At 43.4% G+C, this 27,648-nt stretch overlaps 7 protein-coding genes across 7 annotated transcripts; 5 read left to right on the top strand and 2 right to left on the bottom strand.

Annotated features, from left to right (window-relative positions):
- Positions 1-76: 76 nt before the first annotated feature.
- N7506_000301 (60S ribosomal export protein NMD3) lies at positions 77-1,766 on the bottom strand (the record flags this gene model as incomplete). The annotated part of the gene is made up of 3 exons (XM_056949597.1): positions 77-1,490; positions 1,541-1,639; positions 1,699-1,766. 3 exons carry the CDS (start codon positions 1,764-1,766, stop codon positions 77-79), a joined length of 1,581 nt encoding a protein of 526 aa, XP_056815512.1.
- A 556-nt stretch (positions 1,767-2,322) lies between these two features.
- Positions 2,323-3,810, top strand: N7506_000300 (uncharacterized protein; the record flags this gene model as incomplete). Its single annotated transcript, XM_056949596.1, has 4 exons — positions 2,323-2,623; positions 2,675-2,961; positions 3,009-3,124; positions 3,177-3,810. 4 exons carry the CDS (start codon positions 2,323-2,325, stop codon positions 3,808-3,810), a joined length of 1,338 nt encoding a protein of 445 aa, XP_056815511.1.
- Positions 3,811-4,015: 205 nt separating this feature from the next.
- Positions 4,016-5,201, bottom strand: N7506_000299 (adenosine deaminase family protein; the record flags this gene model as incomplete). Its single annotated transcript, XM_056949595.1, has 2 exons — positions 4,016-4,657; positions 4,713-5,201. 2 exons carry the CDS (start codon positions 5,199-5,201, stop codon positions 4,016-4,018), a joined length of 1,131 nt encoding a protein of 376 aa, XP_056815510.1.
- A 1,520-nt stretch (positions 5,202-6,721) lies between these two features.
- On the top strand, positions 6,722-8,267 carry N7506_000298 (uncharacterized protein; the record flags this gene model as incomplete). Its single annotated transcript, XM_056949594.1, has 3 exons — positions 6,722-7,242; positions 7,303-8,182; positions 8,232-8,267. The coding sequence occupies 3 exons, from the start codon at positions 6,722-6,724 to the stop codon at positions 8,265-8,267; spliced, it is 1,437 nt and encodes a 478-aa protein (XP_056815509.1).
- Positions 8,268-13,745: 5,478 nt separating this feature from the next.
- N7506_000297 (ankyrin repeat domain-containing protein) lies at positions 13,746-14,564 on the top strand (the record flags this gene model as incomplete). The annotated part of the gene is made up of 1 exon (XM_056949593.1): positions 13,746-14,564. One exon carries the CDS (start codon positions 13,746-13,748, stop codon positions 14,562-14,564), a length of 819 nt encoding a protein of 272 aa, XP_056815508.1.
- Positions 14,565-16,220: 1,656 nt separating this feature from the next.
- On the top strand, positions 16,221-16,812 carry N7506_000296 (uncharacterized protein; the record flags this gene model as incomplete). Its single annotated transcript, XM_056949592.1, has 5 exons — positions 16,221-16,223; positions 16,286-16,344; positions 16,396-16,639; positions 16,694-16,752; positions 16,803-16,812. 5 exons carry the CDS (start codon positions 16,221-16,223, stop codon positions 16,810-16,812), a joined length of 375 nt encoding a protein of 124 aa, XP_056815507.1.
- A 1,326-nt stretch (positions 16,813-18,138) lies between these two features.
- On the top strand, positions 18,139-20,145 carry N7506_000295 (ankyrin repeat domain-containing protein; the record flags this gene model as incomplete). The annotated part of the gene is made up of 1 exon (XM_056949591.1): positions 18,139-20,145. The coding sequence occupies one exon, from the start codon at positions 18,139-18,141 to the stop codon at positions 20,143-20,145; it is 2,007 nt and encodes a 668-aa protein (XP_056815506.1).
- Between the last annotated feature and the right edge of the window lie 7,503 nt (positions 20,146-27,648).

Below are 27,648 nucleotides of genomic sequence, written 5' to 3'. Positions count from 1 at the left end.
TCCTTGTATTTTCCTCAACTCACCAAAAAAACCACAAATCCAGCCGCTATGCCCATGATCATCACATGCAAGTATCTCATTTATCAGCCACCTCGAGCTCATCCATATCATTGAGCAGTTCATTCATGTCAATTTCCGGCACTTCATCTTCACTGTCGTCGTCTTCATTCACAGCGTCACTCTGTGCCTGAACCTTATAAAGGTCCAAAGTCTGTCGCAGCTCCTCATCCTCCTCAACATCACGCAGGAACATCTCGTAGTCCTGTTCGAGACGGTTGGCATCCTGCTGTTCACGGCGGGACTGCTGGCCAGATCCAGCACCACCAGCGGCTGCGGCAGCAGCCTCAGCCTCGTACTCATTGGCCATGCGCTTGAGGCGCCAGGAGCGAGCCTTGGACTTTTTCTTGCGGGCGTAGGACTTTTTGATTAACACAACGTCTGGGATGGTCGAGCTATACTTGCTGCTCGCTTCAATGGCTTCGAAGTTATCGTCATTGAATCTGGTGCCGGTAAGATGGTATCCTAACACCGCGTCGCCTGCATTCAAAATTCCACCGAGATGTGTCCGAGTGAAGTACGTAGTGTCGTTGGATCCAAGGTCAGAGGAGCGGGCGACGGTTGCCTCGGCGAGTCTGTATTTGCCCTTTGATTTATCAGTGGACTCGATATCCATGATAATGAATTCTTTCAGTTCGGTTACGTCTGCCAGGTTTTTAAACGGAGCCCGCCAGTACGTGCCTGTCGGCACTTCGGCGGTTTGAAGGGTGTTAGGATCCATAAGATTCACGGAATTTCCAACACGGTGACAGATAGTGAGGGGTGAGATGTTGCCTAGCTGGCGGGCTAGCTTGATAGGCAATGCGACGAGATCGTCTTTGCAGATAGGGACAATCTCGACGGAGAATGTAAATTTATAGGAGCTGACGCTTGTGTGAATGTCCTTAGAAATCAGCTCTGCGGATCTCTTCATCTTGCAAGGCACGACGGAAGTAAGGAAATCAACCATCTTTTCGGCGTGATTCCGCGCTGCGAAGTAGAAATCAAGACCATCCTTGGCCTCTTTAATGTTGACCGTATCCTTGTGAGCCCCACTCTTCAGGATAACTTGTTCGAGGTATAGAAATGTACGTTTGTGCGGCACCTTCTGTCGGACTTGAACGGCTGCTCGCCATGTGTTGTGAGTAAATGACTTTTTGCAGTCTGCGCACTGTTGTGATGCAACCACATATTCGACCTCGAAGGTTTGTTGAATAGTTGTGCCTTGCGACGCTTCTTGTTGAATGGTAATCTTGACTTTAATGCGGCGAGAGTGCGGTTCTGTCCAGATGAAGTTGGCGTCGATGATGCGGACTTTCGATAAGCCACGGAGACGGCGGAGACAAACAGAGAGGAGTTCCTTCGATTCCGGAGCTGCAACTACCCAGCTGTTGGGTGGTTGAAGCCATCGCTCGCAGTCTCTGCAGCAGTGGAGAGTTCCGTCACGTTGGATACTGGAAATTGAGATCAGTGGTTGTTTCGTACATGATAATTGCTGACCTACCCGGCAGAGGCATCCACATCCAGTCTCAAGCAATCCGAGCACAGTGCTTCAGCAGCAGTGGTTCCGTCAATGGGGGCACCGCAGTTGCAGCACAGGATACTGTGATACATACATTAGCACTGTGGCCGATAACAAATCGATCGCGATAAGAGACTCACGTCGCGGCGCCTGAATTTTGGTAATCCAGCTTCGAGATAGGAATTCCAGCATCCGTATCTCTCTCCATGTTGAAACTGGGGTATGAAATGAGCTTCAGAAGCAAGACAGTCCCAGACTCCCAGATTTGAAATGCGCACGAGGGTTTGTAATATGTTTTGCCCCGCGGACCCGCTCCGTCATTTTTCATGGAGCTCCCTGTTTGCACTGTTTGGTAATAATCGATGCCTTGCACCTCAGGCGAGAATGCCAAGCCTTTTCACTGGAGAACTGAAACTTTGCCCTATTGCGGACTAGCCTCTTACCTGCTCAGAGTTGAGAGTGGAGTACGGAGTACTCCGTACGAAGTACTGTAGTTGACTTTCCCCTTCCGAATCACTCATTCCGAATCGCCAGTCTACCTCGGCTCATTTCCTCGCTACTGCAGCACATCCCCTGCAACTAGAACAATTACTTCACTCGGGACAATGACCTCAACGTCCCAATTTGGTATTGCTTGCAAGACATGTCGTCGAAGAGGGCGAAAGTGTGATCGAAGCCTGCCCAAGTGCATGAGCTGCCATCGGCGTGGTGTAGAATGCGAGGGTTACGCTCTACGTTGGGTCGGACTGGCAGCCAGGGGAAGCATGGCCGGTCGGACATACCAGCCCGCTACTTATGACACGGCCCCGCGGAAGGAGCAAGCTTCAGTCAGCTTAGTGTCGAAAAACGACGACGCCCACGTCGGATATGTGCTGCCACAGCGGCTGAACACCACTGGAGTACCGGAACAAGACTCTTACGCCCACAAGTACAGCAGTTTAGCAAATTCCACTTCACGCAGCGGTGGAATGAATTTACATCTTGCTGCCTCACCGCGCCGACCGAGATGGACAATGCCCGCCGTCTTACTTACCCCAGATAGTGTGCAGGTGTTCGTTCAATATTGTAAGGAGAACTCTTCATCGCAAAACATGGGCTATTACTCATAGTTTGTAGACGCACGCGAATTAAGTACAGCCTTCTACCTGGGCAATGGTCCTGCGCGAACTCCCTATACGCAGTATATACTACCAATGACCAAGAGCGTTCCCTGCATTCGGTACGCCGTAGGGGCGACGGCGTCATGCCATATTGGCAACAGACTTCAAGACAAAAAGTTGAAAATGCAAAGTCTTCAATTGCGGTTGGATGCCACGCAGGCGCTCAGACAGCAACTAAGAAATGACATCGAGGAAACAGACATTTCTAGTATTGCCTGTATGGTGTTACTTGCCCAGCTCGATGTAGGTGCTCAGATAATTCTTCAAGGCTACTCTGACAGATGTGACAGCTCTGCTCTGGGGACTGCCTGGAATTTGGAACACACTTAAAAGCAGCGAGTGAGATCGTGAAGCGGCATGGTTCGGATGGAACTGAGCAAGGCTTTTTCCAACAACGTCTTGCATGGTAACGTCTTTTTTCCGCAGCTGAATTCTCTACAATGCTTACATCTCGTTAGGCTGGATATCATGGGCTCGACCACATCGTCACGAATGATACAAATGAATCCTGAACATATAAAAGCTGCCTTGAACAAATTCAAAAACCCATCCGGTCGCAGATGGGGATTTGACGTTTTCGATTGCCCCATCGATCTATTTGAGTGTATTGCAGACATTACTGTATTGCATAAGGTATACATGTCTCCAAAAATCTCATCCGATGTGGCCTTGAAAGAGGCCATCATCCTTGGCAATGCTGTGAGGACGTGGACAGGATCTGATATCCTGTCCAATCAACGAGGAGACATGGTCGAGATCTGGAGACGTGGGATCTTACTATATCTTGCTCGCATATTCCAGCTACCTGATGAGACATTTGATACTTCACATTTACTAGAAAGTGTCTTTCGGCGGGCTGAAAGGCTATCTTCCAAGACGAATCGGAAGTTTTCAACGTCATGGCCTTTGTTTCAAGCCGGTTTGTGTCTGGATCAGAAGTCCCATGAACGGAAACAGTGGTTGCGAAAAGAATTCGCAACCCATTTTGCGACACTTGGATGCTGCAATCCAAAACTTGCAATCGATGTATTAGAGCAGTTTTGGCAGACCGGTGATGCGCAGATTCTTGATTCTCAAACGTTACTGTTTTAGTCACATGGGATCAAAATATGACATGTCGACAAAAGTTTCGACTTATACAATGTCCAGATCATAGATCATAAACTTATGAAAGAAAAGAATGATAGTCCTTGGTATTGTAACCCGCCTATACTAACTCTAAACTCTGTGAGAAGGGCTTGCTTGAAGCTCAAAGAATTGAGAATGCAAGACTCACAGACGCAGATTGCCAGCTACTTTAGCCTGGATAGAAGCGTTCATAAACAGCATCGATCTCTTGAAGAATGTTCTCCTTGGTCGACTGTGAAGCCCAGGAGACTGTTACCGCGTTTCGGGCTAACATTGCGATTTCCTTGTCGGTAAAGCCAAAGTGTTTCGTAAGCAACAGATTGTGCAGAATCCAAGCATCGTCCATGAAAGCCGGATCATCACTGTTGATGGTTATCTTGATCCCTGCATCGAAAAGAAGGCGCATCTTCGGCCCGAGCTCGACGTAGGTCTGATATCGCATGTATGCCCACGGGCAGATGGTCATGCCTATATCGCGCTTCAGGATCAGATCCACAAGCTCTGGTTTATCGGCAGCATTGAGGCCATGGTCAATTCTATCAGCCCCGTTCCCGCCAATCTCGGAAGCGACTTGTCGGATATGCTCGTGGGTATTGTCCTGTCCCACATCGCAATGCATCGTGATCCGGAAACCATCCCGACGGGCCAGCGAAAACACTTCTTGAAACAGTAGAGGAGGTCGATGGTACTCGTTAGAATCAAGTCCAATGCCGGTAATCATGTCACGATATGGTAGCGCAGCCTTGTAATGATCCATTGCGTCCTCGGGAGAGAGATCGCGTAGTAAACACATGATCCATGAAGAGCGGACCTGATTGTTTTGTCATTCTTTGGAATTTCTTTTGGTTCATGGCTACATTACTTACGTTGAGCTCATTTTGGGCTTTTTCCTGAGCCTCTTTGAAGCCTCCCATCATAACATCCCAGGCGATACCTCGGCTTGTATGCCCCTGAGGATCAAAGAAGATCTCACAGTACCGAACGTTCATGGTTGCAACATGCTCGAAGTAGTTCATGGCCAGGTCGAAGTAGTCCTGTTTGCTCTTCAATGTGTCAAATGCTCCGTAGTATGACTCGAAGAAAAATTCACGCTCCTCATCTTCGGTTTTAGGTTCCGCGCTGTTCATGGCATATCTCAGCTCCTCCATACTGTGTATTTCTGGGCTCTTGCCAAATTTGACTTTGAGGCCATTTCTTTGCGCGAGCTTCCATCTCAGCTCAGGGGTCAGGGTCCCTTCAATATGCACATGAAGCTCGACTTTAGGAATGTCGCGCACAAACTCGTCATGAGCGGCCACAAAATCTTCTCTAAGCTTTCTGCGAAGCTTTCTGGGAAGCGCATCGGCGATACCCATGGTGATTGTATAGATCGGTGTTGGGATTTCTGGGCGGTCGTGCTGGTCTTGAAAGTTTCGAAATTAGAAGCTGTCTGTTCATTCTACATGTGCGAAAGAATCCATTTAAATAGTACGAAAGTCACATAGTCGACTTTCCGAAACAAGCAAAAATCTCAGTCGCAAGGTGAGAAAGATTATTCCCGGTCATCATTCCTAAACGGGTCACAATTTCAGTTCTCCGCAGACTGAGGGGTCATCTGAGTCAAACTATAACTATATTTGGTTAGCTTTATTTTTGAGAATACCAAGCTATCCAAGAAGGGCATGGCGGCTGTTGAGGTTTGTTGATTGGCATCGACATACCCCGTACTCCGTAGTGCACTGACCCATTCGCCCCTACTCTGATTGCCAACAATCACTCGATATATACTACCTCAAAAATGATTTAAGTACATACGACCACAGGGTGTGGAGAACAGGGCTTCCCGTCCGCTCAGCCGTACTTAAGCCACATATTCTGCACAGTCAATAGTCAATGCGCCCTCAGCACCTAAGCGGCATTTCAGAGTGATTGCAGGTTATATGGGTGAGAAGTCGACTCTGGGGTGAGAGGTAAGAACGGGGTGACAATTCTCACCCTTGGGGTGATAGGGGCCAACTCACTCTAAACCTATGCCTATTCTAAGAAAAAGACATAAACACAAGCCTTGAGGCCCTTCTCTTGCTCTGTTATGATTTTCTTTGATCTTCTTTATCGTTCAAAGTATGTTGTCTGAAAAGAATCTCCAGAAAGTAGTCCCAAAGCGTATCGCACGTATCGCATCACATAGTTTCATACGTGAATATCAAAGGGAGAAGGAAAATAAGAATAATATTATTTCTTATTATAAGCTAACGCCTCCTACACTACGTTGTAGGCCACGTAGCAGATTGCTATTAGATCGGCCCTACCAACTTTTAATAATGGAACTTGGCAATGGATCGGTCCGGAGTACGCGGGTAACAAGCAGCTCTGATTGGAGGCTGATCTCCGCAGCCGCAAATCAAGTCACGGGACCATGCCAAGAGAGGGGAAGAGAAAAGGAGTGGAACAGGTCTAAATAAGGCCAGAATGATAGAATCCCTCTCATACACTCCATATAAATCCTTGCCTAAGGTGAATTCATATGGAAAGATTCCAGACCGCACGAACAACGCATTGTCATTCATATTCAGGTAACCTGACTAGCTTATCGATTTTTTGTATAGAGCTCCTTATACGTAAAGAACACTGGACTGTATAGCGGTCGATGAAATCACGCACCTTTGGCTGACTAAAAGCGACTAAGCTCCAAAGTTGTTTCGCTGCGGGGTTGAATGAGCTGCCAACAGGCCCAACACGCCCCTTTCATGATCATAGCTACGGAGCCAACTCTTTTTCTCTTCCTGTTGTTATATTACTATCCCCTCTTCTCATTCATATTCAAATCGCAATGACCCTCGTGTTTCGAGCTCATGCAGGTTCTCTTCAGCAGGTGCAGGTAGGATTGCCAGACATCATGTCCACCTTATCGTTGGCACAGTCTGCTTGGGGATGGGTTGGCGGTCTCCGTGTTGTGAGCAGTATGCTGAACAACATACATGGAGTTTTCGCGGATGAAGCGGCCAAAAAGCTTGCAGTGCCTATCCAGGTCGGACCAGCTGTATTCCGCCTGTTTACAAGTGACGGTAGCAAAGTGTGCTCGGATGACTCCCACCCACCTTTTGGCGAAGACTTTCCGACACAGCTAATAGGTCTATCTATCTGCGCAATTGCGCATATCTTTGGGGGGAAAATTGCTGTCGAGCTATTCATGAAATTCTTGGCACCTACTCTCTTGACGTTGCCAGAAGCACACGAGAGTTTATATTTGCAATTGATTGACAACCATGCAAAGATTCTGAATGAAGGAGCCACACGAGGCCTAACTACAATCTTCTCAAATGCGGTTGATCAGCTGAATCAACGGTGCTGGAACGCGCTTCGGCGCTGGAATGAAGATGAGACAAGCATAGACGGTGTCGCCATCACCGATATGTTGTATGTAAACAGTTTCTTGCGATGGGTTACTGTTCCCAGAAAAGAAACATACTTTACAAGATGCAATCTGGTTATGCAGCTAGCTGCTTGTATGAGAGCGGTTGGATATTGCATTGGTGAAATTGAAGCCTGGGATGGTACTGGGGATCGACCGCGTGCTTCTGGATCCAACTCTGTCATCTTAGTCACAGGAAGTACTTGGGATACGGATATTTTTCTCGAGGACCAGGACAGCTGTGTCATGCCAACTTATATTCATCATTATCATTTCAGCACAGCAGGTGGAATGTTCTCAAACGCAATGGGAAACAAAGCCAACATCCCCCCAGAAGTGTTTCAGACTCTCTTTGAATACACACATTCTCATGTTAAATCTGAGCTGCGCCTACATTGGAAAGCCGCAACACCATCTGAGGGCCAAAGATTCAGGGAGAATAAAAGCGATGCGGCAATCAAAAATTTATTTGTGGAACCCGAATGGACCTGTGGGGAGACCAAATCGACGCCTATTTCCAAGAGATTGGCCTCACTTTTTTTCCCGAAATCTGCGCCACGCCTTGGCCCTTGCTATGAGCAATTATCAAACCTTGACAGCTTGGAATACATTCTCCAACGAAAATGTGGTTATGACAACAAGCAGCAACAAAGAGACTTGGCAACTTTTAGTGTTATTACAGTATCTATTGTTATTGCTGCCGCTTCAGTCTTGGCTGGCGAAAGCTTCATGAATCTCCGACATTGCATTGACCTTAACCTTGAAGATGGCGATCACTGGCAGCGCGCTCTCTGTCCTATGGTTGATGATATCTTTTCAGGGAGACTAGATCTCAGTCGAGCTGTCTTCCTTTTAGCCGCTGTTCATGCTGGTTGCGAAACTCTGCCAAGTCAAACTCTCAATTTTGAGGATAATCTTGTCGGCTGGAGACATGGAATATATACAGTACAACCTGCTGTTATTGCGGATATGGATCCTGCATCAAATGCACCAGTATTGGGATGCTACCAAGGATTTTGCGCAAATATAGCAGTTCGGCCCAGTGGTGCGATTATCAGCAGCAGTGAGAGCCTCTATATTGACAATATCCGGGGATCAAAAATCGATAAATCCGGCACGTCGGTTCATGATTTGTCATTGTCAACACCACACATCGATTTTCCAGAGATGAGATTTACAGATACTCCGTTATACTTGAGTATTGAGCGCTCTCCATTTGCAGATGAGCCCGAAGTTCTCTTTAATGGGCGTATCGGGGGTCGCTCCATAGGGACCGCTGGAATTAAAGATGCAATGATCACCTTAGTTTTGAGCCAAGGTCAAGAAAATTGTTCTGGCCATCAAAGTATGATCAAGGTGGTAAACATCACCCCTTCCAAATGGGTGGCTAAAAGGCACCACAAACCGGTTGGCCAGTGGGGCAATCTTCATTCTTTTATCTCAGTCAGTGAGAATCCGTCCTGGACGCTATTCTTAGCTGGCCAGTCATTTCATTTCGATGGAAGGGTTGTGCATCATTGCTTCAATTGCGCAGCTAAAGGAATACTTCCCGGGTCGGTGCTCATTGGGATTTAATGGAACATACTCGTTCTTTCTCTCACTGTAAAAAAAGAATCTAAGTATAAAGTTTTTAATTGATTCAACGGTCTATAGCTATTTATCCGAGTTCTAGATCTTAAGTATTCCCTGCTTTATAATACCCCGGTACCTATTTTCTATCGAGGTATCCGCCTTAAGTATATAAGAGTTATATTTATTAATAAAGGATCTAATATTAACTGATCTATATATGCTCTTTCCTTATATATTTATATATAGATCTCCTCGGAGTTTTCCTTTAGTTCCCCTTCGCTTAGTATACCCTACTTATTAAAATAGTAAGTTTACCCCTAATTCTTTGAAGATAGTATTTGTGTTAACTAATCAAAAACTCCTTGCGGCGACGGTGCATATAACCTAGGTGATTGCGATCTAGCGTGCTGTCTAGGCTCTCGGTCGATGGTAGTAGGCCGCCCGCGCAGCGTTGAGAGATGCTGCGCTTGCTGATCTCCTTTAGAAGATTAATAAGGAAAACCGGGTAGGGAGGTTGCTAGACTTCCCCCCTGGATCGCCTTCGGGTCAGAGTGCCTGATCTGCAGTTTATTATTGAGATGGGAGCAATAGTTTGAGAATCGGTGAGTGAGCCCTCCCTACTTGCTATGCTAATTGTATATAGGTCCGAGAAGAGTATTTTTGGCGAGGAGCTTTGTTCTGGAGTTTTGGTAAGTTCCCATTCTCCCTATGGTTAGCAAATAATATTTTTAGGTACTGCGACTATATTCGGCGAAGGGGAATTTTTTATTATTATTCAGGTGAGTCATTCCCCTTCCCCAGTTACTGACGTCTCTTAGGTCGAGGCCTCGGATGCTCAGGCTGCTGAGACTGAAGGATTGGGCTCGTACATAGATTAGATAGCTCGTAGTTATAAAACACCGACGAAGAGCTCACCCTTCTACGCAGGGTCGGTGACTAGTAGCCCCCGGGCGAAGCCAAGATGAGCTCATGTGTATCTATTCTCCTTCATAGCAATACTATCAAGTGGTTCATTTTCTTACTTCCTGTTACTGCATGCTTAATACCGTGAGGGCCGTAAGGGAGTTGCCGTCAAGTGCGTCTCCTTTTCGATTTATTACTGCAGCTACAAAACACGCAAGCAGTCTCTTTGCGAGTCTTTCTGATGAGTAGAACGGACTGGCCAGTTCTTCGGGAAATTTCCAAGATCAGAAGCCGCGAGTATAAGGATTGGATTCTTCACGGAGTATCTGCACCAGTAATATACCATGATATATCTCTCATTCTGAAGCACCGTCTATCAGCCACTTAGGTAGATTATGTCGTGGAGTGCACTTGATCAGATGTGCTCTGATGGTCAGCAGTCTCTGGGTTAGATAGCAGATAGTGAGCTGGGGGACGATCTGGTGAGAAGAAGAAGAAGATCTTCTTCTTCCTCTTCTTCTTCTTCTTTCTCCCCGTCTCATTTTTCTTTTCGATAATTGCACACTATATTTCGATATCATCATCTCTTTTCGTGTACACTTATCTCATGGTTATGCTTTGCTTGACGATTGGCCCGGAGATGCGAATTTCAAGAGTCTTGTGAAGCTATCCGTTCCCTTGTCTATCTTCGCAGATACAGCCTACCATCTTATAGAAGACTATCGCTGGGACCCGGGTGCCGAAAATCCTCGCACATGAGAATGGTGGGTCTGAATTCAACGCGACATATCGTCCTGTATTGGACCGACTCCTTTAAGGACAGAAGGAGATCAAGAGATGCCAGCTTATGCAATGAAACTGTTGGTGTGATTGTCAATAGAGAGCCCTCTCTCTATTCTCTCTCTGTCCAGGCTCCTTCATCTGTCTGAGAAGGAAATTACCCTCAGACTTAACTCCTTTCACTCAGTTCTGAGCTTACCCAGCGATTTAACTTAGCCGGTGCGAGCTTTTAACTATCGCTCTGCGACTTTCTTCTTGGTTCTGAAACGCGTAATTAGACGCCCTTCGGGGTAGTTGAAAGATGGACGCACTCTCATTTAGCCAAAAAAGGCCTATTGCTAATGAGTCAAACATTGCTGAAGGATATATGCAGGCCTCAAGATCATGGAACAGCGAGACGCGGAACCCGCACAAAACAACGCAGTATTGTCGTGTCACCTGCTGCAGGTCATGAAAGATTGGCCTGGATTATGCAAAGCTGGTGCCACCGACCCACATATTGTGCCACCAGAACAATATATGGGTCCTGAGTAAAGGTTTATAGAGTGCGACCTCAGCTTCTGATACCATGACTTAGGAAATCTGCGTATACTCGGCGAGGTTGAATTTATGCAATTGGCACAATATTCCTCGCTTAGACCTCAGAATTTCCCTTAGGCGAAAAAAATAGTTTGACTTCATAAGCCGACCATTTATTCTCCACTGGGTGGAAGCAATGAGCCTACATTCAACGCTCATCTCCACGCGAAGTTTGTGGTTCCTGAACAATAAACGCACTGCTTTGGCCCAAGGCGACATTGAAGTCAGCCTCGCTGTTGATTGAGCCAATGCTGAGTTGGGATTCGATGGCAAGTGCAGGTGCCAAGAGATCGCGGTTTCAGACATATCGAGGTAAACCAATAACGCTGTATCTGCGCTAGTGTGGCGGTAACCCACGACCTGGGGTGATTCTCACCCGCTTTCACCCAAATGGATGTCCCTATTTCTATACGTATCATGTAGTACTTTTCTCCACTTTTTGGGCTTTACAGATGGTCGCACACCAATTGTGGCAGTGTCCTGGCTATGCCCCGACCCTTGCCAGTTCCCTGAATTGTCGCATTTAGCCTTGTGTCCAATCTGAAACTTCTGGATGCCACAAATTTTGGTTTTAGCCAATTATAATTTGACAAGCCGCTCCTTGGCAACAAGGCTCAAATCAATTGATTCAGCTTCAATGCAAGCTCACCCGGAACCAGGCTCAGAGTAGTCGCAACAATAAATTTAAACCGTAGATATCCACTCTCTGGTTCGGTTTTTGGTCTTTAGAGCCCCGCATTCTACTAATCTTGTAGCTAAGCTAAAATTGGGTTCCCTCGCCTTTTCTTTCGAAACCTTTATTGCACCAGCCTCCCTGATGACCCTAAGAACGACCAGGATTTCGGATGAAGAGTGGAGGAAACATCAGGAGGAAATTACAACTCTATACAGAAATAATACCTTGGATCGTGTCATTCAACTTATGCATGAGAAGCACAAATTTCTGACGAGGTATACCTGATTGTTTGTCAACTGTTCACCCCAGGAAGACTCATATAATGCAGCAAGCAAGAGTATGGTGAGTCAAGAAAAATGGCACAAATAGTCAATGGGGGTTTATTGACAGCCAGTGCCGGAAAAGAACGTTGCAAGGAAAAGAAAACGAATTGCTTCTCAATGGGAAGCTTTGTTCACCTAAAAAGGTCAGGAGGGAGATCGCATGACATGTCACTTTTACAAGCACCCTCTTCAGATCAACAAGTGAGTCTCTGTTGCACATGATACCCTAGTCATTACTCGTACGCTGAGAGTCTGATATGGGAAAACTTTTTGTAATAGGTTGTGATCCTCCTACACCAGACGGCGTGGTGATCCGCAGTCCTCAATAATCACCGCCACTTTTAGTTTCTATAAGCAGCCTTCGGATTGAAAATATTCCCTGGAACCTGTTTAAGCATGTGGTTCAATCTCGTGGGATATTGCCGCAAGATATGTCGGTAACTCAGGGTGACAGTTCTGAATTACCAGTCATCCCAATTGGCGAAGGACATTTCAGGCTGTTAAGCTCCTCGCCGACCGACTTTTGCAGTGCTGAAATTCCCAACGCAGCAACGAATTCCGCTCATGATGTGCTCTTTGACCAGATGGACCTTTTCAATCCAACTTTGCACGATTGGGCCTTTGAGAATGACATCACTCGAAGCTTGTTACTGGATATCGCAGTTTCTCGGACTTCCCTAGAGGCAAACCAGACCGAGTTGATAACAAACTCGTCAAGCGACATGAACATTATCCATGAATTCGCGGTATCCTTCCTTTCTGAATTATCATTTATGCGGGACATCCCCCAAGTGAGCGCTGTCAGCGCTGTCAGTGATCTTTCCGCATTTCTCAGACGATATACAGTGGACAACAGCGACGTCGAGCTCACTACATTGTCGGGTACCCTTGGAAAGTCTACACAGTGTATATCCTTGTATCGCCTTTTCAGCTTGTTAATATACCTCATCTCCAACAATTTGGTAACTTTACACGACACCAACAAAATTTTGCTTGGGTAGTGACAAGCAACTGCACCTGGATGATCACAAATATTCTCGAACTCTCTTCCATGACGGTAGACGTTTTTGCAACTAGGATCTTTCCCGCTGCCGTGCAAGCTGGCCAGATAGATCTTGTACGCAAACTCATCTGTCGAGGTATAGATGTCAAAGGTTTTGTTTCAAGTCCATTTTTGAGAAATCAACAGACTGTGGTCCCCCTTGCGGTTGAAAGCCGAGACTTGAGGATGGTCGAGCTCCTTTGTACCTCAGGGGCAACTCCTGAAGTGTCGAGAATTTCCTTGATTCCAACCGACCAGAGTCACGGCTCTATTTGGTCTTCCAGCAATACAAAGATTCTCTCTTTGCTCCTCGAAGTCGGCGCAGACGCAGAATCCTTTGTCACTGACGAAGAAAGAGGCTTCCCGCTTATAAGTGCTTCTTCTGATGGAGGGGTGGAAGCTGTTCGACTTCTTTTAGATGGTCAAGCACAACCGGACTGGGCCATTCGGGAATACGGGACTGCACTACAAGCTGCTGCCGCTCGAGGCCATGAAGATGTCGTTAGGATACTCATTGAACATGGTGCATGTGTCAATACCATCTGGATAGCTCCTAACTGCCATCATCGGATGAGGATGTAATCGAATTATTGCTTCGAAACGGTGCTGATCCAAATTCTTCTGCTGCCACTTATGAATGAATGTGCACCAAGTGCTTTTATTCTGGCCCTCTCTGAAGGCCTCTCAAATAAAGCAACCGAGCTCTTTCTGCAAAATAATGCCGATATTACGCGTGGTTGTGGTACGGAGTCAGCACTTGAGGTTGCAGCTTTAGGCGATGCGGCCGATGTTGTTGAAACTATTATCAACTTGATGTCACAGCTTCCTGGGGACCACTACCAGAATTCGATTAAAAGGTCATTAACCTTTGTAACCGTGGAGTCTGACTGGCCGCCTAATTATGAACTTGTGAAAATGCTGGTTCAGGCTGGTGCTGATACCAATGCGACTTGCTCTGACACCCGGAAGACATTACTTCAAAAGTCTATTGAAGCAAGTGACATTGATGTCATCAAATTTCTGCTTGAACACGGGGCTGAAGTGAAGATACCGGCGACAGAGGAGACAGGGACACCGTTGCAGGTCGCAATATTATATAAGCAAGTGGAAATCGCACAACTTCTTGAGCATGGTGCCGATATCAATGCTCCTCCATGCAAAAAGTGGGGTGCTACAGCGTTTCAGGCAGCTACACTCTATCGGTATTATAGCCTTGTCCTAAGGCTGTTGGAAGACGGTGCTGATGTTGCTGCCGCGCCATCAGCTGTCTCCGGCAGAACAGCAATAGATGGAGCTGCTGAACATGGTCGTCTAGATATACTGCAGCTGCTGTTGAATGCATATGGGGACCGGCCAGATTTGGCACTTGTCTGTAGCCATGCTGCATCTGTCGCAGAACGGGAAGGTCACATAGGGATAGAAAATTTCCTTAGGAGCTACAAAGACTCCTAATACCTGATGAGCTTTTGCATATAAAATCTGATTGCATTTTTTTTTTCCTTTTCCTTTTTTCGGGTCATCTTTCGCAATGATTGTCTATTTTGAAATAACAATATCGATATCTCCATAATAAACATTTAAGCGCCCTTGCAAACTAATGGAGATATAATGTGCCTCATCAAAAGCATAATATATTGCTAGGGGCGCTGATTTGATTCTGTAGCATATTCCACGACAATTATAAATCTAAATCATTATGGCATTATAAACTGATCATAGGGATTGTACTCGGATTTAGGCCTATTGATAGATCAAATTCCGCCTACACTACACTCGTGCCGTCTTTTGCAAACCAATCTATCTCATTGTGCGTCTCTATTGACATGAGACATGTATGAGTGAAGTCTTCTTCGGACATAATCCTATATTTTCACTACTGCAAACTGTCATCTCCTTAAGCTTGTTCCATCATTTCCCTCCATGTGGTGGAGATAGGTTATTGATTACCAACCGACCTATACGACACATGGACTCCCGCAATGGCTCTTCGACAGACGAACCTCTCTACAGAATTCATTTGTTTCTGTCAGTTGCCCAACTATTAACTTCAATTTTGGGCCATGAGCACTTACTAGCTGGAATGCGATAGTCGACAAGACCATCTTCGAGATTGCGCTCATTGTATCCAGAATATTCACTTTCTGACATCCACAGAAGAGTGACAGACTGTTCTCGATCTAATCAGTCGAATTAGATATAGGCAACTTCTCTTTCTTCTCTTTCTCTTTTTCTGGCCAAAAATATAACTTACCAGATGGAGCAGACTCCGTGCGTTCTTGAAAATGAATCCAGAGTAGCACAAGTGGTGGCGGGCCGGTAATCAGTAAAGTAATGAGTGCGATAATTGCCTCCGGTGACCATCCCATTCTTCAAATCATTCAGATGCACGGAAATTATTCTTTCTTGGGATAGAGGAAGTCTTCTACCATCTTATAATTGATCTCAAGGAAGTAGTTTGGCGTATATAGATATACAATGTAATACTTACTATCGATTTTGTTGGTGAAGAAGCCTGCATACTCTCAGCAGGGTACAAATTGTGTCAAGGACCAATCATAGGGCGTAGAGACCAGCGTTTAATCACTTTTCATTTGATGATAACATTTCTGATTTCGAAGCATCCAAGCCAAAATTTGGTTTCTACCAATAAGGCAGGGTTGCAAGCAGACCCACCTTCTTGGAACTAACCAATCTGCGTCGGATTGTCGCGGGCCCAGCAAGTCGGCCCTCAGGAACCGGGCCCGACCCGTACCAACCAAAGTGGGGAATTATAGAAGCCTATCCAGCTGCATAGTTCATTTCGCAGTTGCTGCGTGAGTGCCGTGTCTGTTTATGAAATGGGATGGGAGAAGGCTCGCCATTAGAATAGAGAAAATCGGCCAAACCTACGGGGTTCCCAAAATGTATTTTTGTCACGCACCAATCGGATAGATGTATAATCGAAAAAGATACTAAGAGATGGGGCGGAAAGCATTCAATGAGGGGAAGTGTGCGCGCACATGATAACGGGATTTTTCGCGAAAGCTATTCTGTGTTTTGTCCGTCCTTTGTTGGAACTTTGCAAGGCAGTATTTTCACCGCGATCCTGGATCAAGTCTCTATTTCAACATGGTATGAATATTAGACTGCATTGAGCAGGCTTCTTTTGGTTCTCATTCAGCTGACAAATGTAGTCCCTCCGCGAGTTGGCACCAGGCACAGGACGAAATGGTACACTGAAGCCAGAACTTGAGTACAATTACCAATCTATTTTTTGAAGTTGCTTGTTTTGACCAGAATTTAGCATCATCGCTGTCCATGGTCTGAATCCCTTGGGATCTGCTAATCACGCTTTCAACACTTGGCGGAAACCGGAAGATGACAGCGGTAACCTCTGGTTGAAACACGATTTTCCGAAAGCTCAACCTAACGCGAGGATTTTCATCTATGAATACAACTCAAGTCCCGTATTTGGATCAGGACAAGATAGCTTCGTACGCGAGGCAAATCAATTCTTAGATGAGATTCATGGAGCAAGATGGGAACTTGTGAGTTGCACGTTGACACATTTTCCTAGATGAATTCACTGAACGCAAATTTAGGGTGAAAACATCCCCTTAATTCTTGTCGGACACAGTCTGGGGGAATTCTCATCAAGCAGGTAAGATCAGTGAAATTCCCATATACGATGTATTCTAACCAAGATGGTAGGCACTGGTGAACGCGTGGGCAAATCCAAAGTACAGGGGCATCAAAGAGGCAACGTAAGTTCAATTCTGTGCCCCCCTTCCACCATACATTATCAGCTAAACATAGCTGATAAGTAACTCGCTTGTGTTCTTTGGAACCCCTCATAGTGGGCCGTCAAAGAATCTCCAAGTCGGCCTCGGCATGGCATGTGCTAAGATTGCTCGATCTCTGCCATTCGGGGCTCCTTCAACCTTGATAGAAGTTCTAGAACAAGGAACCCTCTTTTCAGACATTTTGAGTGAGACCTTTCGCCATCAGCTCGAAACGTATAACATACTATCCTGCTACGAGGGGATAGGCGATGTATCTGCCCAGCATCCCAATCTTCTCTGACAGAGGCTAATTTTCGTATTCTAGATTGTTCCATTCAATTCAGCTGTTTTGAACCTTCCAGGAAACCGGGAAACACAATTGCGCATAGATGCCGACCATAGCAATATGTGTCGTTTCAACCTGGATGTCCAATCTGATGTGGATAATTATAGAAAAGTGCAGCGAAATTTGCAAATGCTGTGTGCAGATGCGCTTGTAGGTTCACTGAAGCTTAAGCAAGGTCACGGTAAGCATGGATCCGCTGGACAACGAGGGTTGGTGGGCTCTGATATACATTCAACCACCCTCCCATATGAGAATTTCTGTTACCCTCAGAACCATACCTAGTTTTCTAACCTCCTTGGGCTTTTCTGATCATCTTTCCATTTCAGACGGCCAGAATATCGCCAATGGTGGTATCGACATATCAAGTATTCTTCTGAAACCGATACGCTATATACAAGACAGGCCCAGACCGTCCGTAAAGATGTGTATGACAATCAACTTTTCGAAGCCAAGAGCTCACGGACTAATATATCCATTGCCCGCAGATCTTGCTCAGCTTCCCGATCTGGCCTGGACAGTCTATCGCTCATGTCAGCGCACCTCTTTGCCAGCCTTTCTTCAAGTCGCGCAAGATGTTCTTCAGTTGCATGTCGAACTTCGTATATTCAATGAAAAAGTAAAGAGCGACACTTACTCGACAGATCGTCGACAAGAAATTGAAGATCAACTTTTTGATTGCTGTCAGACTTTAGAAGGGCTGGTGACAATGATTGAAGCCCATGGAAGGGTTTCTCAGATAGGAAGGAAACATTTCATGCAACAAATGCCGGAGTCTTCCGGGCTTGAGAGTTGCAAGTCACAAATTAGATGCACCACCTCAAAAATCAATGGGTTGAATCAGCACTTGGCAAGGTATGTGACTGGCTAGGAAGGAATTTTCAACAATGAATGGTTTACTGACTCTGAGCAAAGTCGGTCCATGAACGACTTGGTTGAGAGATTGGACGGACTTATAGAGTTCATCAATGAGGGAGAAGGGGATGATCGCTCTTTGTCAAGCCGACTTTCTAGGTCCACGATCTCAAGCTTCAAGAAAGATGGTGCCGAATGGCACGATTTGGAAAGAGAGCTGGTCAACTCCGGAATCTCGCCTCAAATCCTCGGCGAGCAGCATCACTTCATTGCTCACTGGCTTGAAAATGCATCCTTATCAGGAAGATTGATCCTTCCAGATGAAGTGCAAGACTTGCCTCTTCGCGCGGACAATGTCTCTCTTTACACGTATAGCGCAGACTTGCAGCAAGTCAACGAAGGCTCTCCACACTGCATACCCCCAGCAACATTCGTTCCTAGTGTGGGCCAGGTTCATGATAGCCCAAATACGAATGGCTCGACCATAAAAAGCACAAAGCAAAAGAATTGGCGCTATTCCTTGGTGCACAAACTCCGATATGGCTCTGCGGATCCATTCATTGCTTTACATAAAGCCGTATCTCGAGATGACTATTCGTCAGTGGCTAAATCGGTACAAGACGCCACGGTATCAGATCAAATTCAGAGTAAAGGCTCTACTCTCATCCGCTGTGCTGTTGAAAAAGGCGATTCAGAAATGCTCAGCATATTAGTAGAGCAGACTTCCTCTGTTGACTGGTCCAAAATGCTTGGGGAACAACTACGCCTAACGCTTCATACTGGGTCTGGACGAGACCTTCTTGATACCTTTATCAGAAATGGTGCATCTTTCGGGTCCCTTGAGCTTGCAAAAACTATGAGTTGGGCTTCGGAGTCCACCGCTTTTCAAATGACGCAACTGGGAAATAACTCTATCGAATATGAAGGGTGGGCTCAAACATTTCTCTATATTGCTGCGAAGCTGGGGTACATTGATCAATTTGAAACTTTCGTGAACCAATACGGTGGAATAAACTCTCTTGTGGAAGGCACAACTCCATTTCATATCGCTTGCAGCTCGGGAAATATCGATGTTGTCCAGAGTGCGTTTGAGATGGGTGGAAACTTCATGACATTGGATGCTCAGGGCGAAACACCATTGCATGCTGTTGTATGGGGGGAGGTTCATGACAATTGGAACATTCGTGCAGTTCTGAGATATCTCATCGGGAAAGGAGCGTCTCTCCTAACAAAAACAATATCCGGAAAGTCACTGCTCCACCTAGCAGCGGAAGTGTCAAATCTCCATGCAATAGAGTCGCTTGTTGGTATTGAGATGCATGGCAATATTCTTGACAATTTTGGAAACACGCCATTACATGCTGCTTCTTACACCAAAGATCTGAAGGGCCCATTGGGACACGAACATCGTCTCGATCCTATGCCATTTTATCACCCGACACTTCGGCATCGAGTAACCCAGTTTGACTTGAGGGATTTGGCGAAGATGTCGAAGGTTTTCCTGAAAGGTTATTATACAGAGATTGATGGTCTCAAATTCTTTAACCGTCAACCTAAACCGGATGAACGGGGCAGCCATGAGGCAGTGCGATTGTTATTGCAATATGGAGCTGCAGTAAATGCGAAGAATAACGATGGTGTGACACCATTACACCTAGCGTCTAGAAGTGGGAATTTGCCTCGAATGGCCGCGCTTTTGAGCAAAGGAGCAGATCCTAATATCAAAGACAATGCAGGGTGGACCGCTATCCGATATGCCATCAGCGCTAATTCGGGTCCTGCGGTGAAGCTCTGTCTAGAACATGGTGCGGACACAAGCGAAAGTGTACCGGTTTCCTTGGGCCAAAACGTTGAGGAAGAATTGTCAATTCTGGAACACATCAAGTTCATGCGTGCTACTGAACTGTTGTACATTTTGCGGAAACACGAAAATCCCGATTGTCCGGATGAAACCATTGAAGGGCTTGAGATTTTGAAAAATTCAAGTGAATATAAGTGGTTACCTGGAAGTGATAGGGAAGGGAGGAAGAGGAGAGAAGACATCGTCATGGCGAATGAGAAACGCAACAGATAGCAAATTTTTTACGAGTGGTCAGTCAAGTCCAGCGGGCAATATAGCAATGATAGAGACAGGTAGCCGCCTTGAGGCGGGCAACCTATTATCCAAAATGCTGACCATACAATGTATTAGCTGATTAATATTTACTCTCCAGGTTTTGCAAATCTTTTATTTGAAAAGAGCAACCTCCCGCGATCGGATCAAGAACCAATTGACTGCACTACCTGTACCGCCACATTCTTCTTGGTGTAATCTAGCATATGAAAAGCTTCCACTGGGAAGATTGATGCTACGTCATCATACATGGAAATGCCTGAGCATTAGAAATCTAGGTATGAAGTGTTCTTGATTATGTGATAGGCTGCTAGGTGATTTTGGTGTCGGGTATCCGAAGGAAGGTACGTCCAGAGCTCTTGTCAAGGTCGTGGGTTCCGCAGAATCATGAGCGCTGGGAGTTTCGGGGACTGAAATCCAGTGGAGGTTTTAAGGCAGATTATGCTCTTGATCTCTAAGCATAATCGTAGTTTCTCTTTTCCCGAATACCTGGGGGTGTCTAGGGTATAGGATGTTGCATGTGATCTTAATACCAGATAAGATAGTTGGCCCTCGGTGGCCCATCAGTAAGTTACGGTCTCCGCAACGATTGGTGACGGGTAGGTCCGTAACATTTAGCTCGATCTAGTAATAGCTTTCTTAGTAGCTTCACTGATTATATATATAATTAGTATACCTAACTCGCCTATTACTTAGTTAGTGGTATCCATTTCTAGTTATATGCAGATACCAAGATTCCGAGTATTTCAAAGGAAACAACACAGTCCAATGATATTCTGCTTTTGTTCAGCTAGAGGGGGTCAATTCGGTGGTTGCGTGACTCGGATGATTCTCACCCCAATTCTTACCCTGTCTATAATACACTTACCCTTGTCACCCCTAGTCACACAACCGTAAAGCGGCGCTCACCCATTTCTCACTCAGGCGACACCCACCTGACTATTGACTGCGTATAAGCCACGTATTCTGCACAGTCAATAGTCAACGTGCCTTTAGCACCTTAGCAACACTCTAGGATGAGTGCGGGTGATATGGGTGAGAAGTCTCGAGACTGGGATAAGAGAGGTAAGAACGGAGTGACAATTCTCACCCTTGAGGTAATAGAAGCTAACTCACTCTAAACCTATACTAATCTTAAGAAAAAGATATAAATATAAAGCTCTAAAATCTTTCTCTTACTTTATTATAATTTCTTTTAAATTTCTTTACTATCTAAAATATATTCTCTAAAAACAATTTATAGAGAACTCTCTAGAAGTATATTATATATACTATATTATATAGTTTTATATATGAATATTAGAATAAAAAGAAAGATAAGGATAATACTATCTACTACTATAAGCTAGCGCTTATTATATTAGAAAAATATAACTATATAGTGTAGTGGGGAAACAGCGCCACTCTCCTACCTACACCACTAGCTACGCCTCAGCAGTAAGAATATTTCTAGCACTCAGTATAATAGCATAGTAACTCAGTATCGTATATATTATAAGAAAGTATCATTTTTCTATCCTTTGTATACGTATTCTTACTAATAACCCCTATCAGAGTAAATACTATTTTTACTAATTCACTATTATTAAAATCATCTTCTCTACTAATCTTTAATTTAATACATTTTCCTAAAGACGCTATATAAAATAAGAAAAACGCGCTAGTGGTTTAATATCGTAGATAAGATAGTAAAAGTGTTTAATATTCTAATAAGGATTATTAGTAGAGATATATATATAAAGGATAGAAGAATGATATTTTCTTATGATATATAGGATACTGAGTTGCTATACTATCATACTAAGTGCTAGAAATACCCTTGCTACTGAGGCGTAGCTAGTGGCGCAGGTAGGAGAGTGGCGCTATTTCCCCACTACAATATCTATATAGAAATCTCTATAGTACTAAAGAAATAAGTATCTGAGAAAGTCTACTTATAGGATATTATATGGATAAGATTAGTATGCTTCTGTGATATTAGTAGACTTCGGCACAACCCACTCTAACCCGGACCCAACCCAACCCAACCCAACCCAAAATGGGTTTTGGGTCCATTGCTTCGACCCAACGATGGGTTTTGGGTTATAGCTCATAACCCAAAACCCATTGGGTAACCCATTGGGGCCCCAATATAGTGTAAACCAGACAAACAGACTTCTAGCGTATAACTGCATAATTAATGCATTTTTTGCTTGTAATATTGAGTATTTTACTTACAGCGCTCTTCTAGAAAAAATGGAGAATAAATCAAATAATTGAACCAGGATGTATTTCTCTAATATTGCTCAAAATCATCATCTGCCCTGCTCTTACGCTTCCTCCCTGAGGCCCGTCTCTGAGTTGCAGTCTCTGGTAACTCTGGCTCTGTCACCTCTATATCTATATCTATTAAATGAGGAGATGTCTCTCGCAGTCTATTATCTACTCCTTCTTCCTCTTCATTATCACTAATCAGGTCAAGCTCAGCATCCTCTATATATTCATCGTTCTGCTCCTTCGCTGACTCAATCTCAGCTAGTGTAAAGAACTGCTCAAGCTGCTTTGCCTCAGCATCCTTAATATTGAATCTTGTTGCACATAGAAACAACATAAGCTCCTCGATTGTTTCGGACTTCAGACGACCACGGCGGTAGTGACAAACATCCCGAGCAGTATTGAAGAGCCGTTCGACACCAGCACCAGTTGCTGGAATAGAGAGAATATCGCGAGCAAGTAACGCGATCGCAGGGAAACGAGATTGGTTCTCACGCCAGAATTGAAGAGGTTCAATATCAATTAGATCTAGTAGTATAAATATATTAGTATTATCCTATATAGGGAAGAAATAGATCATAAACATACCACTATCGAGATATTGAGTCATCTCATCACCAGCTGGTTTTGCGGATATCTTGTTACTCTTTAGCATCATGTTCAGTCTAGAACTAGATGATGCTATTGTTGGAGTATTAGTCGATCCTTGATTTATTGTAAGGCGCTCTTGATACGGAATCAATAATTCCTGGAATGATTTCCGGTAGGTATCACGCCAGTGAGGCTCCCAATTATCAGATTGAAAGAACTGAAATCTGCTGTCAGGTGCCAGCATTGTCCCAACTGCATAGATATGTCCTTTGAGATTGTCGGTTTGAGAGTAGTACTCATCAAGTTTCAAGCGACCAGCTATGAGTGCTTTGAGCATGTCTGATTTCCATGGAACACGCTTGCGTTTAAGCAGCGCCTCTGCTTCAAAAAAGTGATCAAAGAGGGCATTGTAAATCTTAAAGACAAGATGTGTGGTGACCTCCTTTGTCTTCGAGAGCTCTGTTGTGTAGTCAAAGAATGGCCGAGTGATTTGTAGAAGATAGTCAATTTGACGCCATTCTTGAGTATCAAGCAACATCTCCTCACAGTCATACTCCTCACAGAAGGGCTGGAAGAAACTACGTAGTCTCTTTGCACGACGAAGCATCAAGAAGGTAGAATTCCACCGAGTCCTTACGTCCTGGATTGGAACAAGCTGGGATCCCTTTTCTTGAAGTCGGAGAAAGGCCGCCTGGCGTTGCGGACTTGCATGGATATACACAGCAAGATAACGGACCTTGTTTAAGGTGTATGAGATCCTCTGTGTCTGGTGCTGAGCATTTGCCTTTGCTGCAGATGACTTCTGGTCAGTCCACTTTGTTTCTGCATTCTCATTTAGAGGGATGGCCTTTAAACGATCAAGGAGCTGGTTCAAACAAAGCTGGATAACATGGGCAAGACAGGGTATTCGGATTACTGTCACATCGCTAGAGAGCGCCTGCTGAATAGCCTCAACCATTGTCTTGTTGTTGGTTGCATTATCAGTTGTGACTCCAAATACCCGATCCTGGATCTTGTGCTCAACTAGAGTTTCAAGGAGTACACCACTTAAATTTAAACCGGTATGGGAGCCATAAAGTGGTTTAAATCCAAGTAGAACCTCTTGGTATACCCAGTTACTGTCAACAAAATAGCCAGTGATAGCCATGAACGCCTGGTTATATGGAGAAGTCCAGCAATCTAATGCGATCGAGATTTTTGCGTCGTTGGGTAGTGTTTGGAGGATAGATTTCTGTCGTTCTATGATCATATCACGTAAACGACGACGTATTGTGGTAGCAGAGGGTATCGGAGGGAGAGATGGTGCAGAGCGGGCTAATCGGAATAGCTTGTGAAATGTTGGATGTTCGATGAGGTGGAATGGAAGTCGATTGAGGGTGAGAAATTGGAGAAGATGCTCTTCCCATGCCGATTGTGAAAAAGGAGCCTCTGGTAAGCCGTGATCCTATGTATCCAGGAGTGTTAGGGAAATCGGATAACTAAATAAAGAGGTAAGGAGATACTACTTTTTGAAGGAACTGGGTAATTTCTCCTTTACCTCCCTGTTGAGCTTTGCGACAGCCTGCTGTCTTTAAATGCTTCAACATTGTTGATGTACCATGATAGCCCTTTCCGCTAGGTGATGGAGAATGGGGATGCTCTAGGATCTTTGAGCAGCGCTTACACATCACCTTTGGCGCACCATCTTTGGTATAGGCAACTTGGTCGAAGTTGCTCCATATGTTTGAATTGCGATTTGAATCCCAGGAAATCTTGCTTTTCTGCCCATAGTCGGTTTGTAGCCACCACTCAACCCATTCTTCATATGCCATATTGTCATAAAGCACATATGCCTTTCTCCGATCGGGGCCAACGCGAGTAAGAGAGTGTGGAATTGGTAGAAGGTTGGAGGGCCGAAGGAAGTCAGTATCAATAGCATCAAAAGGCTCAATTGTGAGCTGGCTACCAGATGGGGTTGGAACTCGAGAAGAGGGTATAAGATAGCTAAGGTTATCTGTATCCGCATCGTAAAGAGTAGGTAAAAAGTCAGAATGCTGGCTTTGGGACATTGCGACCGAAAAGGGGAATACTATAGAGGTAAGGGGGAAAGGCAGAGAGAGTATATACTTACAAGAGAAGGGTATATGAACAGTAAACACCTTAGTCCTATAGTAAAGTAGATAGATCAAAAGGTATAAGCTATAATGTTGTTTGATTGGCTATATAAGCTCTATTTAAATGGGTCTAACCCAAGAGAACCCAACAGGACCCAACAGGACCCATCAAAACCCAAGAGAACCCATTCATAACCCATCGAAACCCAAGAGAACCCATTCATAACCCATTAAAACCCAAGAGGACCCATTCATAACCCACTCCCCCAGAAGATCCCTCAAAAATGTTTCATTTACCCTCCCAGAAGAACTTTTCTAACCGCGGTCAGAGATAATAATATATACACCTACACCCCCCTAGAAGGGCTTTTCTGACCGCGGTCAGAAATAATGACATATACACCTACCTCCCAGAAGTGATTTTCTGACCGCGGTCAGAAAATATAATTCGGAGCACATATAATAAGTTAAATATAAGAGAAGAGAAATATAGCTTTAATATAATATCAATTGTATATAAAATCAAATAAGAATAAGATATTTCTATTTACATTCATAGTTATCCTATAATATATACATACTCCCCTCTACCACAAATATATATTTTCAACAGTCCACAGTCAATAAATGCTTAAATTAATAGAACACCACTATACTACGATTAATGTGAATTTTTATCAGTAATCAATATAATACAAAGCCTATTAGCTTCAAATTCAGGGTAATTACATAAATTTTCCAACTTAATATTGTGATAATGTAGCAATATTTGATGAACAAACCAGAACAGCTGTAAAAAACAGTAATTTATTTGAATGACTTAGCATTGTTATGAACGCCAAGACCTATCTTTTATGCAAAAATGGGTTCAAATGGGTTATTATTGGGTTATTGGGTTTAACCCATTGGGTTTTGGGTTGGGTTGGGTTATAGAGGGCGGAACCCAAAACCCAATGGGTTGGGTTTTGGGTCGGAGACTCCGACCCAAAATGGGTTCTGCCGAAGTCTAATCGCTATAATAGTCGAAAATTAGTTTTTAAAGTATTTTTAGTCGCTTATCTTATAAGGAGTAAACTATACAATTAATTAACTATACTATTCACGAATTAATATAACCTTATATAAAGCTTTTTATAGCTATAAGCTAGATATCTTTTATCTCTAGATATTAGGTTACTAGATTTAGTATTATATTAATAAAGAATAGTATATTAATAAGCTTGATTCCTATATAAATAAGGGCCGTTTAGTTAGTTATAATATTAGAAATTATTATATGATTTATAATATCTATATAAAAAAGACAACTTATTTTTATAATATTGTTTTTAATAAAATCAAAGAAGCTAGTTTGCCTAAACCCTAATACAATATTAAATTAGATAAATAGATATATAAGGATCGATTTATTTTAGTTTTATCTAAACGCTCCTTTATAAAGATTATAAGGTTTATTCCTATTAATTTTCTAATAGATAGTTAGCTATCTACTAATTCTACAATTCCTAGACTTCTTCTAATTCTTATAAAGCCCAAATTACCTCTAATTCCTTCATATCCTTAATCCCTACTGATTCTTATATACCTATTTTCTCCGTTGATTTAAATGGTTTCAAAGCCTTAAATTTACCCTCTTTATCTAATAATTATAAGCAAAGAGATTTTAAAGAAGGTATAAATAGATAATAGTAATAACGCTAGTCTAGTTTTCTAGCTACACTAATTTAAATAGATCGCGAAGATATAATAGAGATAATATTAAGAGAGAGCTATAGTAGCTACTCTACCTATTTTAACTACACTTACAAATACTAAAACTATATTAAATTACTTATCTATAGTATCTCCGTCTAGTCATAATTTTTTGTAAATCATTATTAATATCTCTAATAGAGAATTAACATATAATATATAGTATCTATCTAAAAAGAAAGTAATATCTATTTTATCAAGATATTATTATTTAACTTCTTTTATTTTAATCTCCTTATATAGAATCCATTATATAATAGTTAATCTATTATCTCTTATAATTTTATAATATCTAAAGGAGTATACAAAGATAGATATTAACATTATCTTTATACTAGCAAATAATCCTAATACTACTAAAAAACTCTATATTTTTATAGTTCTTAATAAGGATAAATCCTTTAAACTAGGGTCTAAAGATCCTAGTTATATTCTATATATCTAGAAATAAGCTATGATTTATCTTGAGCATGATAAATAACTTGTCGTTATAAAAAAGGAGTTAAAATATTATAATAAAAATGGCACCTAGTATATCGTTAGTTGTAAAAAGGATCAGAAATGGTCTTTTACCTTTCGCTAGATTTAGATAATTAAATATAATAGTATCTATAAAGCTTATTTAATTTATCGTAGCTTTAATCAGGTTGAAAATATCAACTTTTATAAATTTTATATTATTATTTTAAAGCCTATATTATTTAAAGTCTTTGTAGCTATTATAATTAAAAATAGATAGCCCTTTTATTATATAGATATCATTATTATATTTTTA

This window comes from Penicillium brevicompactum (assembly GCF_028827555.1).
Source record: "Penicillium brevicompactum strain IBT 35665 chromosome Unknown utg000001l_segment0_segment0, whole genome shotgun sequence".
Classification (NCBI taxonomy): Eukaryota; Fungi; Ascomycota; class Eurotiomycetes; order Eurotiales; family Aspergillaceae; genus Penicillium; species Penicillium brevicompactum.
Note: the sequence above shows the minus strand (reverse complement) of the source record. Positions and strands in the feature narration are given on the sequence as shown.